Source organism: Urocitellus parryii, chromosome 10, assembly GCF_045843805.1.
Source record: "Urocitellus parryii isolate mUroPar1 chromosome 10, mUroPar1.hap1, whole genome shotgun sequence".
Taxonomy (NCBI): domain Eukaryota; kingdom Metazoa; phylum Chordata; class Mammalia; order Rodentia; family Sciuridae; genus Urocitellus; species Urocitellus parryii.
This window is the reverse complement of record NC_135540.1, coordinates 140535572-140548559: the sequence shown is the minus strand read 5'-3', so window position 1 is coordinate 140548559 and position 12988 is coordinate 140535572. Positions and strand designations below refer to the sequence as shown.

At 56.7% G+C, this 12988-nt stretch overlaps 1 protein-coding gene across 1 annotated transcript in view; it reads left to right on the top strand.

Annotated features, from left to right (window-relative positions):
- The window catches only part of C10H4orf50 (chromosome 10 C4orf50 homolog), a 71614-nt gene that overhangs the window by 11908 nt on the left and 46718 nt on the right, over positions 1-12988 (top strand). The window contains exons 4-6 of the mRNA XM_077803142.1: positions 7085-7199; positions 7533-7714; positions 8997-10733. Coding sequence (XP_077659268.1) covers positions 7085-7199; positions 7533-7714; positions 8997-10733 — 2034 coding nt within the window. The remainder of the gene's footprint in view (positions 1-7084; positions 7200-7532; positions 7715-8996; positions 10734-12988) is intronic.

Below are 12988 nucleotides of genomic sequence, written 5' to 3'. Positions count from 1 at the left end.
GGTGGTTGGGCGGGGCGCTCCTTTGCCCCCAAACCCTTTCTCCCAGGGCAGGCGCTGCCCTGTGTTCCTGTTAGTCCGCAGAGCGAGCTCCGACCTGGCACAGGAAGGGGCCAGGAATAATCACTAAGAGCAAGGCAGGAGGAAGGAAGAGGCTCAGCCCTGCTCAGTCCTGTGGCTGAAAACAGATCTGGCCTCTCTGGGCTTATTTACCAGAGTGTCATTTGGCCACCTGTCTGCTCTGTGGGTTTCTGCTGGATGACACAGTTGGCACTGGCTGTCTCCCTGTGATGTTGGCAGAGAGTCCTTTGAAGATGGGCACAGGCAGAGTGAGAGGTGGGTCACGTTCAGCATCAGAAGTGGTTGGGCCATCCAGGATTCCAAAGTCTAGCTCTCCAAAACAGTGGCCCATGACAAATGACAGCAGGAGAGTTCCAGTTGGCCCAGGGCTCGCCTGGCTGTCTGTGTTGATCTGTTTTGTCATGGCTTCAGTGACGTTTCCTGGAGTGCTTGTCTCACTTCTGGAGGAGGTGGCTCTCATGTCCCTTGCTGATGAGAGGACACAGCCTGAGGTGGCCAACTTCTTGCTACAGCCAGGTGATGACAGGTCCCAAGTGCCTCTGCCTGGTGGGGCTCTGTTGGCAGAGGCCAAGTGGACCCAGGCTGGGTCCTGTAGCCTTCCGGCCTTGGGGTGACAAGTCATCTCACCTCTTGGTCCTGATTACCTCGAGGACAGAAAGATCTCAGACGTGTCACTCAGAGTAGCAGGCATGAGCTTATTAGAAGGGTTGGGAAAGGGGAAAAGGGGACACTCTCAAGGGAGACAGTGGGTCCTCTCAGAGAGGAGAGGGACAGCAGGGGTGCCTCCTTTATTGGGGTCCCAGGGAAGTTTCCAGAGAGACCTGCCCAGGTCCACCTCCTGACTCTTGACTGACATCAATGACATCAGACTTTCAAGTGCCCACTGCCATGACCTCTCTAGGTCGCTTTGGCCCATGCTGACCGGTTGTAATTGAAACCTTTCTTACAGGGTTATGTTGGCCATTACCCTTGGTTTACTCAGCTTTCTTGCTGCTGTGACTGAAAGACCCTCCAGAGCAACTGTAGAGGAGGAAGCGTTTATTAGTGGGCTCACAGCGTCAGAGGTCTCAGTCCATGGACAGTAGGCTCCACTCCTCAGGGCTCAGGGGAGACTGGACATCACGGCAGAAGAGTGTGGCAGAGGGAAGTGGCTCACATGGTGATCAGAGGGCAGAGAGAGAGATCCACTGGGGAGATACCAAATACATGCCCCAAAGCCACACCCACAATGACCCACCTCCTCCAGCCACACCCCACCTGCCTTCAGTTACCACTCGATTAAGTGCCGATTGGTTTAAGACTCTCGTAACCCATCATTTTTTTTTTTCTCCTTTGAACCTTCTTTCATTGTCTCACACCTGAGCTTTTGGAGGACACCTCACCTCCAAACCATAACACTCTTTAGCTCCCTGAGTTCTGGGACGGGTCTGTGTGAGGGCAGCTTGGGGTCTTCCCATGATCAGTTCAGACCTGCTTTTCTCCTGCAGATGACGGGGAGTCTGCTGGGGGTGTGGTGTGTCCGTGCACTTAAGCCAGGCAGGACTGCAGGCGAATTGAAAGCACGTGGGGGTCGGCACAGTGGGACCATCTTATGGCCCCTCGACCTTCTGTTCCCACTGCTGACCTGCCTGTCCCCATCTCCACAGAGTGGTCATTCAGCTCTGGATCCCAGGTCCTGGCCACATGTGAAAGGCTTGCTGAACCAGCGACTCTACAAGTGAGCAATGGGGGAGTGTTCGCTTCACTGCCTGGGGGGAACCTTCCCGCCGAGTGGCAACGCTGGGAAGTCACACATAGAAACTGGAAAGCAAGGGGCCTCGTTGTGCAGACGAGGAAACCGAGGCAGGAGATAAAGTCGCTTGCTGAGGAACTGGAAGAAGCAGGATCTGAAAGGGACGCAGCCCTTGCCCCTGTCTGTTGTTGGACGTGCTCAGGGAGCCCCGGAGTGAGTTATCGGGAAAGCAGTCATTAGGAGAGCGTGCTGTTTGCTTCATATGTACAAAGCACTTTCCTGAAAAGGAGCCCTTGGGTGCTGTCAGGCAGCTGGGGCAGGCATTAGTGTCCCTGTCCCCAACCCATAATCTAGAGGAGTCCCTGATTTTCCAGGTGTCACACAGTTAAAATTTTTCCAGCGTGTTGCTTGGAGCCCAGGTCCCCCAAAGAATGGACTACTTCAAGGACATTCCCAGTCTTGGGAGGAGCCTGGAGAGGGAGCTTCTGTTCAGGGTCCCAGGTGAAGGGACCTGGCCAGGAGAGTGCGGCCTACCTGTAAGTGTGTATGAATGCTTGCTTGTGAGGACATGGCGGCAGCTACTGTCACACAACCCAGGTCTGGCTCACCTCGTGGGAAACCCCATGCCACAGACAGGATGTGGGGAGAGGGAGGCTGGGCTGGTGGCCCAGGGCTGGAGAGGTGGGCACTCTGCTCTCAGAGGGGACAGACATGGGACCAACGAGAGTGGGAGCTAGGTCGGCTAGTAAAGGGGAGGAGGGCCATGTCTTTTCTGGAGCTGGGCAGCAGTCGTCCAGGGACTCAGGGCCACCTTCTTTCCCTCCTTTCATGGTCTAGTATTTCTGCTGGCGGTGCCTGGCGGTTGTCCTTGTCCTCGAACGGGGAGAGAGAGCCTGGGCAAATCTGTCCAGGTCAAGGTAACCCTGGATCATGGTTCCAGACAACATCTCTCCAGTGATCATATGTCCCATGCAGAACTGAGCAGAATCTGTCCCCAAGGTTCGGGACACCACGGAGACGAACACAACCTGAAGACAGAGGCGCCAACCAACTTCCTCTTGTTCCGGTCACCCTGTTGGACGTCTGTGGGCCCAAGTGAAGAGTCTATATTTGGGTGACAATGGCCTCAGGTCCCTGAAGAGTAACCCATGGCCTCCACTGCAGAGGTGACAGAGGTGTCCTCTACAGCAAGCTAATGGGAGACAATGGATTGTCCAGCTGTGTGACTTCTCAGATTAGCAACTTTTAAGTTAGTTAAAAGCAAGTGACGCTGGAGGGGCTGTTGGAGCTTTTCCTGGGAACACTGTCATGTCCTAGCACAGTTCCAGGCACGGGGGCTGGAGCTGAGCTGATCAGGGACCTGCTCTTCAAAAACAACATGGGGCGGCAGATGTACACGCCAGTGTGAGCATTTGTGTGGCCAGGCTGCTGCAGCCAAGGATGGCCAGGGCAGTGCAGGCCCGCGGGTCACAGAGAGGCTCTGCAGAGATGCAAAATCAGCCTCTTTAAAATGCCCAGTTGTCCGCTGTCATCCTGGAGGTGAGAGCACATCTGGTCCCTGCGCTCCTGTGCTCCCTCCTGTCTCTCCGCCTCTGCGCTGTGTGTAGAGCGACCCCTAGTGGCAGCCGCCACACCCGTCTTTTCACGGTCTGGGAATGGCAGGCAGCTGCTTGCACCTGGGCAGGAGGCATCCACCACTTGCCACTCACTGGAGCAGCAGGCAAGGGCTCCAAGAGGCCGCGCCAACAGTCGGAGACAGCGAAGCCACCGTTTGCAAACCACATGAAAGGAGGTAATGGACAGTGAGCTCACGAGAATTGTTACTGTTTTAAAAATAAATGCAAATAAGCAAAACCTTGAGACTCCATTTTCTTCTATGCATTTGCCAAATGTCAAAGGCACCTGCTGCTGCACAGGGCCTGAGCCACTTCGGGCACAGATGGGCAGAGCCTCTTGGGAAGGCTATCAATCAAGGAGCACTCCACACCTGTGCCCGAGGCTCGCACTCCCGACTCACAAGCCTGTCTGCAGAGGGGGCGCAGAGGGCGTGAGGAGAGGCTATAGTGATGTCCTTCCCAGCGTGTTTGTAGGTGGCAAAAAGTGGGGACAGCCTAGATGGAGCTGCTGGGTAATGCCAGGCAGGCCGGACAGCAGAGTCTCAGGGAAGCCACCCAGGACCACCCTGGAACTCGGGGAGAAACTATCCTTCTGGGACTTTTGATGAAAAATGCAGAAACCCAAAAATTATATTTTGAATAAATAGAATTTTAAGCTGTCTGTGCATAGGGAATGTCTCCACCTAGTGTCTGGAAGGGTGCCTTCCAACACATGAATGTTTGTGTCCAGATATCTTTGTGTTCCTTGGTTTCTTCTTTTTGCTTATCTTTCAAAAAATTTCATATTAAGGATAAAATAAGATAAAGTTACAGGCAAGTGTTCCCTCTGTGTTGAAAGTGGGAAGGCTGACAGGTTGAGCAGTGCAGTGCAGGAGAGGAAAGACCAGGGGCAAGCTCTGCTTTCTCTCCCACTGACTTGCTGTTTGATCTTGGACAGGTTGCTCTCCCTCTCTGTGTGTTGACTTCATCATTTATGAAATGAAGGGGGTAAGCTAGACAGTGGATAACTTCAGTGTGTACTCTTCTGACCCTCTGGATGGTCCCCCAGGGGAGGGATATGTGTGCATTTATCCCTGCTGTGTCCCCAGCTCTAAAACATGGCCTGCCTGGCAGCTGGTGGTCAGTGAGCATTTGTTGCATTGAACTGGAGCCACCTGGTATTGTAGCACAATCCAAGCAGGATTGGCCGTGAGCACAATGTCCACCTTCTTGAGATGGGACCTGTGACCTCTGACTCCCTCCTTCCCTTCAGCCCCTCTCCTCCTCCTTCTCACTTGGAGTTTGCCTCTTCCTTTCTCCACCCCGACCCTTCTCTCTCTCCTGATTCTCATCCACTTTCTTTCCTGCGTTCTCTCTCTTAATGATGGCTTACGGTTTGCATAAGAGCATTCAATTCAAGTGGGAGCCCAGTGGATAGAGACAGTGGGGGATGGGCTGGGGCTGGGGCTCGGCAGTGGAGTGCGAGGCCCTGGGCTCCATCCTCAGCGTAAAGATAAATAAAGGCATTGTGTCCACCTACAACTAAAAATTAAATATTGACACAGGCGGTGAGGGGACAGTTGCAGGCCCACCCATGGGGACACAGGCTAGTACCCCCGGTCTGGCTTGCGGTACTGGTTTTCACGGTTGGGATCGAGATTCCGGTTGGTTCTGCTGAGAGTCCTCGGGACATGCCACGACGTGGCCAGGGTCAAGGTCCCTGGGTTTTTAGCAGAAATGGGCCTGAGCATCCTGTGACCCAGATGAATAAGCGTCACAGGCTGGAGCAAGGAAGAGGCCATAAGGAGGGTCACAGGGGCTTCAGTTTGGGGAGGGAAGGGAGGCCAGAGGAAGCCTCATTGAGGGTCTGGCTGGAAGTTTAGGAGAGGCTGAGCCCCTTCCCACCGAGTCCCTTATTTACTGCTGTCTCATGTGGCATGGGTGCGCCCAGGCAGACCTGTCACAAAGCCAGTTTGCAGAGGAGGGGAGGATTCAGAGTGGCAGGCCTGCCAGAGCCCCTGGGTCCCGCTCGGCCCCAGCCCTGACCTCTAACCCTCAGCCTCTGCTGGAGCACAGGTGGGCCGGCGCGGGGTGGGCGGGAGGCCACGCAGGGGCTTCTCGCAGTGCGGGGGAGGAGACCAGTGGGCTGGAGACCCAGTGTCCTTGTCAGCCCCAGGGCTCAGAAGCTGGGTGGGACAGGAAGGCAGAACTGAGCGGGACAGGGCAGGTTTGCCCAGCAGGCGGCAGGCCGGCCATGCCAACAGAGCTGCAAACCAGGGGAGAGTGAGGCCCCGCCGGGCAGGCCAGGAGGCTGCTCTGAGAAGGGCCAGGGTGCAGAGGGCAGGGGACCCACAGGACATGGGTGACCAGGACAGCCGTGACAGCCCTGGGGACCTCCGGCGCTCTCTGTCAGCACAGGGCGGATTCTGTAGGCTTGCAGGGCAGGGGGTGCCCAGAGGGTCTCCCTGGTGGCTGTGAGAAGCGAGGAGGGAAGCCAGAGGACAGCCAGAGGACCTGGCAGGGGCCCTCTAAGGCAGTTGTTCCCATCTGGGGACAGGTGAGGAGGGGACAGGGCATTTGTTCCCTTCTGTTTCCCCCTGGCTTTGAGCAGACCCGGCGCCTGTCAGAACCTACACACTGCGGACTTGACCGCGAGCTAGTGGGTCCCGGCTGCCCGCCTTCCTGTGTGTTCTGCCTGCACCTGCCGTGTGCAGGCTGAGGGAGGTCCAGACCAGTGTCCCTGGGTGGTCCTGGGACCTGCTTGGCCTCCTAACTTGACAGTTGAAGAGCAGGATCGTGCAGAACCTCTGGGCCTCCCTCGGTGGGACATGGCCAGAACCGCAGAGGAAGGAGGGCTGGGACACTTGGGTCCCTTCATGGAGCCCAGAGGCATCTTGCCTGGACAGACAGACTCCTCTGAGGACAGAATGCCATCCCTGTTATCTATGGCAAGAGCCCAGGTGCCAACTGGAGCAGCGGGGCCTGGTGGGCCTGGCGCCCGGGTCTGCAAAGGGGAGCAGGGCACCCTCCCGCCAGGGCACCTGCTATCCTGAATCCTTTGCCTTCCTCCAGGGTGGCCTGGGCCGTGCTCAGGATGACTCGCCATGCCAGCCCAGGGAGGGGGCACTGGGTCCCTGCAGCCCAGGCCGGCTCGACGGTGCCCAGGGACGTCAGGCCTCCGCAGGTTTGTGGGTGCTGCGGTGCGTGGGGGGGGGGCGCCTGAACCACCCTCAGCACAGGGTCAGCCCCTCAGTGCACAGATACGGGGGTGGGTGGCCTCCCCCTCTACTGACAGGAGCTGAGGCTCAGAGAGGCAGTGCCACTTGCTCAGTGTCACACAGCCGGGGAAAGTCGGACCAGAGTCTGCAGTGCCCGTGAGGCATCTTTGACTTTGCCACATCTGGGCAGTTAGACTCATGCTCTCAACCCTGGAAGGGTGGCAGCCAGGGGCCCTGTCACGTCAGCAGGGTGGCTGCAGGGCCTTGTCTTCACACAAGCCCTGTGGTGACCGGGAGCTGCTGCCTGTCCCCACAGGTGGCAGGTCGGGTGTGAGGAGTGAGGCTCACACCTGGCTGGGCTGGCAGCTGCTACCTTGGAACCCTGTCCCTCATCTGTCCCTCAAGTGAGCCGTGCTTCTTACGACAGGCCCAGGCGTGACTTGCACGTTCCCTGCCACTAGGCCGTGTTCACGGTTCCATCAGAGCCCCTCAGGGCCAAGCGCAGCTCAGGGGGCATCGCCTGCTCCCTCCATGGTGGGGGTGCCACCCCCTTGGTCCAGGACACAGAGCTGCCAAGTGAACCCAGGTCCCAGCTGGCCCGCCTGTGTTTGTCCCTCTGTCCTCGTGACGGCCGTGCAGGGCTGGGCAGGCGGTATCTATGGCCCTCTTGACAGACAAGGATGCCAGGGTGGGAGGCTCGGACTCTGCCCAGGGCGTGAGTGCTGTGTCTGTGGCCCAAGGCGGGGTGTATGGCCTGGAGCCCAGTTTCCTCTGCTCAGCAGCTGCTGGTCATCTGGCCTCTCTGAGCCTCAGCCTCCTCCCTTGACAGAGGGGGTAGGGACCACCAGGCCACCCCAGGAGCCATCATATGCTCCAGCCCTGGGGAGGATCTCTGTCTTCTCCTGGCAGTGGGTGGTGTGGTGGCTGGGGACAATCAGGGGAAGCTGCTAGGGGTCTTTCCAACCAGGGCCGTGTTGCTCCCAGGCCAGCCCTTGGAGGGACCCGGCACCTGCATCTGCGCTGGAGCTGGGCCAGGCCCCGAGAGAGCGGGCGAGCTGTCGGAGGGCCGCACAGGGTCTGCCCGTGAACAGGTGAGGCCCCAGGCTTGGCGCGTGCCCCGTAGGGTGGCCACCTGCGGTAGCTGAGGGGGTGAGGAAGCTCCGTGTGTGGAGGAACGTTCTGGAGATGTTGAGAGGGAGACCTGAGGGGATGGACTACCTTGTCCTGGGACCTGGCTGGGGAACGGGAGGAAGGGGAGCCCCAGGTGGACCTGGGCCCTTGGCCACACAGAGAGTTGTACCTCATGGAACCCCATCCCCTCGGCACCTGGGAAACAGCCCCAGTGCCCAGCCAGAGCTCCAGTCTCCTCTGCCACAGCCCGCCCCACCCAGCCCCTGAGGTCAGCACCCACCTGCCCTGAGGCTGTGGCCAGTCACTGCAGGTCTCAGTCTTGCCGTGACTTTCCACAGGCCACCTCTGACTCCCTGGCTGGAGTCCCCTCTCTGATCCCCCCCTTCCCTGTGGCCTGGGCAACATCATTACCTTAGAGAAGCCTCAAGCTAAGACATTCGTCCCAGGTCCTGGGCAGGAGAGGACTGCTCTCCCTGCGGCGGCCAGCTTGAGGGCCCTGGTGTCCTTCTGGCCATATGGAGAAGAGCCAGAAGCATGTGTGGCGGGGGAGGTGGCACCGAGACCGTCAGGTGAGGTCGGCTCCACGCTGATGGCTCTTTCCATCCACAGCCTCCTCTGGCGGAGCCCAGCCTGGATGGACAGACTCTTCTCCTGGTGTGTGGTTCTTCCCCAGCGCAGCACATGGACGGGTCACTCATCGCCCTGGACCTGGCCTGGGTTTCAGAGGGTCTCAGAGCCGCCCAAGCCCAGGAGCCCTTTCTCCAGGTGCAGACATCCACGCTTCCGCTCCGGGGGCTGGCTGGGGCCCCTGGGCTCCTGCTGCCACTGCTGTCCCAGGAAGCTCCCCCAGAGGAGCTCCAAGAAGTGCTGGACACCAGGTCCACCCCTGCCCCCAGTGCTGCGGCACATCCCAGCTGGTGTTGTCACCAGACAAGAAGTCCCGACGCCTCACCCCGCCAGGGGTTTCCATGCACTTCAGATCACCCATGTCCCACGGACGGGTCCAGCTGCAGAAAAGACACTTGGAACAGGGGAGGAGGGACCCCAGCAGGGGGAGCTGGGCGCGGGGAGGCGAGGAGCTCAGGCAGGATCGAGGGAGAGCTTGGTAGCAGATGCCAGCCAGGTCAGGAAAGCTGTGAGGACCTGAGTGTGGGGAGTGGGGTCTGCTCTCCAGGGGGCGTGGGGGACCAGAGTGTGTCTTTGGAGACACAGGCCACTGCCTACTGCCCTTGGCTCTGGCAGGAGTGTGCAGCGCCTCCTCTGCAGGGGGAGGACTCCCCAGAGGAGCCTGAACCCCTGAGCAGGAGGCAGAAGGTGGGAGGCTGTGGCCAGGGCCTCCTGGGAGGACTGTCACCAGAGGAAGAGGCTCCCGGGACTAGCGCTTCATGGCCAGCTGGTGGTCAGCTCCCTGCAGGGAGGAGCAAAGCCCTCGAGAGGCGGGTTCCAGGCAAACAGGACAGCCGACCGGGGTGTGGAAGTGCTCTGCGTTCCCCAGAGGGAAGCCCTGGGGTTGGGGGACAAGAAGAGGAGGAGGAGAAGGGGCTCCGTCGAGAAGCCTCCAGTCTGGGGAATGGGCCTGTGCCCCAGGAGCTGGACTGCAGGCATTGCCAGGGCAAGGAGACACTTTCCTCGGTGGCAGGGTGTGGCTTGCCGCAGTCTCCCAGACTGGCTGTTCTGGGTGAAGACACTGGTCCCCCTCGGGCTCTGAGCAAAGGACAGGATAGATATTCTCTCCAAATAGATGCACTTGAGCAGGACGTGGAGGCCTGTTTCCAGCAACTGAACACCCTGAAACTTGGCAGCCGGGGTCACCAGCGGGAGATGGCCCTTGTGGTGGGAAAGAACTGGAGCTTTGCTCAAAGGAGGCAGAGCAGAGGTGAGGAGAGCGGAGAGGCCACCAGCCTCGAACAGACTGTGGCAAGGGACACCAGCAGAGCTGTTACAGGGACGTCCCCTGATCAGGAGGAAGCCAGCCTGGACCCTGCAGAGCTCCACGGGAACGCGCTCTCCACACCCTGGCACACCCTCGAGAGGGCCAGGGCCACGTTCCGTCAGCTTCTTTCCTCACTGAAGAACGAGAGGAGCCAGGTCTTATGTGACAGGGCTGCACCTCCGGAAGACCAAGAGGGATGCTGTCATAAAGCTTGCCATCTCGAGGCAGAGGGCCCACGACGCGCAGCCCGGGTGTGCGGCCTCCAGCAGGCCAACCGGGCGCTGGAGGGAGACCTGGCCCAGCTCAGGAGGGAGCTGGGCCAGTACGCGCAGGCCATTTCCGACCTGGAAGAGTGCAATGCGCAGAGTTACGGCAAGATCTCGGAGCTCGAGGAGGAAAACGACAAACTGAAAAGGGATCTAGGCCAACTCCGGAGGGCCATGTCCCAGAGCGCTAGGGAATCCCGTGGCCCCAGGGAGCACGTCGCCCTGGAAAAGAGGGAGCTCAAGGCACTGATTTCGGAGCTTGGGGTCAGCTATAAAGAGCTGGTAAGGGGTGTGGGGCTGGGGGTGGAAGGCATGGTCCCGGCCTCCCAGGGGGAGAACGAGCACCTTCTTCGCAGGGTCCGAGCCCTGGAGCAGGAAGTGGCCTTGCAGACCCGTGGGGACAGGGCGCGCTCGTTGGGAGGCCGTCAGCAACCCCAGGAAAGCACCAAGGTGGCGGTGGACAAGGTGTGCACCATGGACAGAGGGGTGCAGGTGACTCCACTCTCGGGGCGGCAGGTCACAAGCCCCTGCGGGCCACCCTTGGAGGAGGCAGTGGGCGTCCCTGGAGGGCAGACGGGCCCTGCCTCGGACCTGCAGGATCCCAGATGTGGCACTGGTTCTACCGCTCCATCACTGGTCTGGAGAAATGCTGATGTCCTCCGTGTCTTGCGAGGAAGGGGCGGAGCAGGAGGGGAAGCAGCACGTCTGGAGGGAGAGGAGAAAAGGCCATGGTGTTCCCACCAAGGGCACGCTCTGAGGACCTGGCGCAGCGGCCCCCAGGTAAGTGGACCTGCTGGCCTCCCTGGTGCTGGCTGGCTCCAGGGCCCCCTGCAGACCCAGGTATTCCTCCAGCATCCTGGGGGGAGGTGCCATCACCAGTCCCGTCCAACAGGTGACTAAACACAGGCACAGAGAAGTGAAGGGTCTTGCCCAAGGTCACCCAGCGGGTGAGGGTGGAGCTGGGACTCTCCCAGGAGGCTGGCTCCAGATCTCCGTGTGTCCTACGGTAAGACTTCAGCCTGCCCTCCATGGGCCCCGAGGAGCTCCCCTGCAGGACTCCCAGGAAGAACCCCCCATGCCCCTGTGTGCTGGTCCTGCCTGTGGGACCGTCAGTGCTGAGCCCGTGTCCACTCGGCCTTCTCATTCAGTCTCTCCTCTCCACCCTCAGGTGCCCTTCCTTCCTCTTCCGTCTCCTTCTCCTCCTGCCCCTCTCCTCTCCCCCACCTACCATTTATCCCATTTCAGAAAACCAACTTCTGGTTTTACTGATTTTCTTTATGGTTTGCTTGTGTTTTACTTCACTGGCTTCTTCTTACATCTTCCTTTTCTTTAATTTGCTCTTCTTTTTCTTGCTTCTTGTGTAGAAAGCTCAGATCATTGATTTTTCAACTCTTTTTTTATTTTTTGTAATCGATGCATTTAAAGACCTAATTTTTTCTAAGCAACCCGATGATTTTTTTTTAATATTTATTTTTCAGGTATAGTTAGACACAGTGCCTTTATTTTATTTATTTATTTTTATGTGGTGCTGAGGATGGAACCCAGGGCCTCGCATGTGCTAGGTGAGCGCTCTACCGCTGAGCCACAACCCCAGCCCCCTCCCACTGATTTTGACTGTGTCTGTTCAGTTCAAAGTAATGTAGCTTCTAATATCTATTGTGATCTCTTTGACCCAGGGTTTATTCAGAAACATGTGACTTAATTTCCAGGTTTCTGGGGGAGTTATTGGCTTTTTTTGTTACTGAGTTCTAGTTTTACTTCATGGTTATCAGAAAGCATGTACTGTATTACTTTACTTTTTTTGAAACGTATTTAACTTGTTTTATGCACAGGGTATGGTCTATTTTGCTGAATATCCCACATGCCCTCATAAGCAATGGATACCCTGCAACTGGCGAGTACTAGTTAGTGGTACTAACTAGGCCGGGATGACTGCATCTTCTCATCTTCACTAGTGTGTGGTCTGTTCTCTTTGTCACTTACCAAGATGCATTTCAAGATCTCCAAGTCCGAGTGTGTGTTTGTGTATTCCTTCCTTCAGTTATGTTGTTTTTCACCTCCATATTGTGATGTTTAAAATTTATTTGCTATTTTTTCTATTTGTCTCATCTACTCTGTTTCCTTTTATTCTTTCTTTCAGGACTTTGCTTTTGGTGTTAGTCTCTTTTTAAATTATTATTGATTATCCCCTTTCCTCTCAGTAGCTTGCGGTATCATGCATTCTAGTTCATTCTTTTTAGTGATCACCCAAGAAATTCCAAATGTATCTGTTGATCACCTAAATATTTCTTAAATTTGTATTTTCGCCACATCTCGGATTATGCAGAACCTTTATTTGGGTCCCACTCCCGTGTGTGGCACACCTGTCCCCTCGCAGCTGTTAGTGGTCATGGATCGTGTTGCCCTCCTGTCTTTCCAGCTGTGCTGTTTCTCACTCCTCCTCACCTGGGTCTGGTTTCCTTAAGAGCTTGCTGAGGGCTTCCTGGTGATTGACTCTTCATAATTCTTTTTATGAAAGCAATTTTTTTCACCACCCAATTTAAAACGCGGGGTTGTAGGCGGCCTGCATTCTCCCTTCCTTTGTAACCTTAAAGGTCTCGTTCCACTGTCTCCTGCCTCCCGAGTTCCTCTCCAGGGATCTGTTACAGTGACCATTTTCACCCTGAAAGACATGTGTTGCTTCCTTTCTGGCTACTTTTCACATTTCCTTTTTGTCTGTGGGTTTGTTTTGTGGGCAGCTTGACTGGACGTGTCTGGGTAAGGGGGTATTTGTGTTGATCCTGGTTGGTTTTTCTGAGATTTTTGAAGTTGAATATTCATGACTTTTATCAAACTTGAAAAATTCTTACTTGTTATTTCTTCAAATATTTTATTCTGCTTTATTTTTCTCTTTCCTCCTAGATATCTCGGGTTTTTGTCTGAATCCCACATCTTTTGAAAACGGTTCTTTTTTTCCTCTTTGTCCTTCAGGTTGCATTTCTATTGACTCGTCCTCTAGTTTGCCAATCCTATGTTCTGTTGTGTCAGGTTTTGTT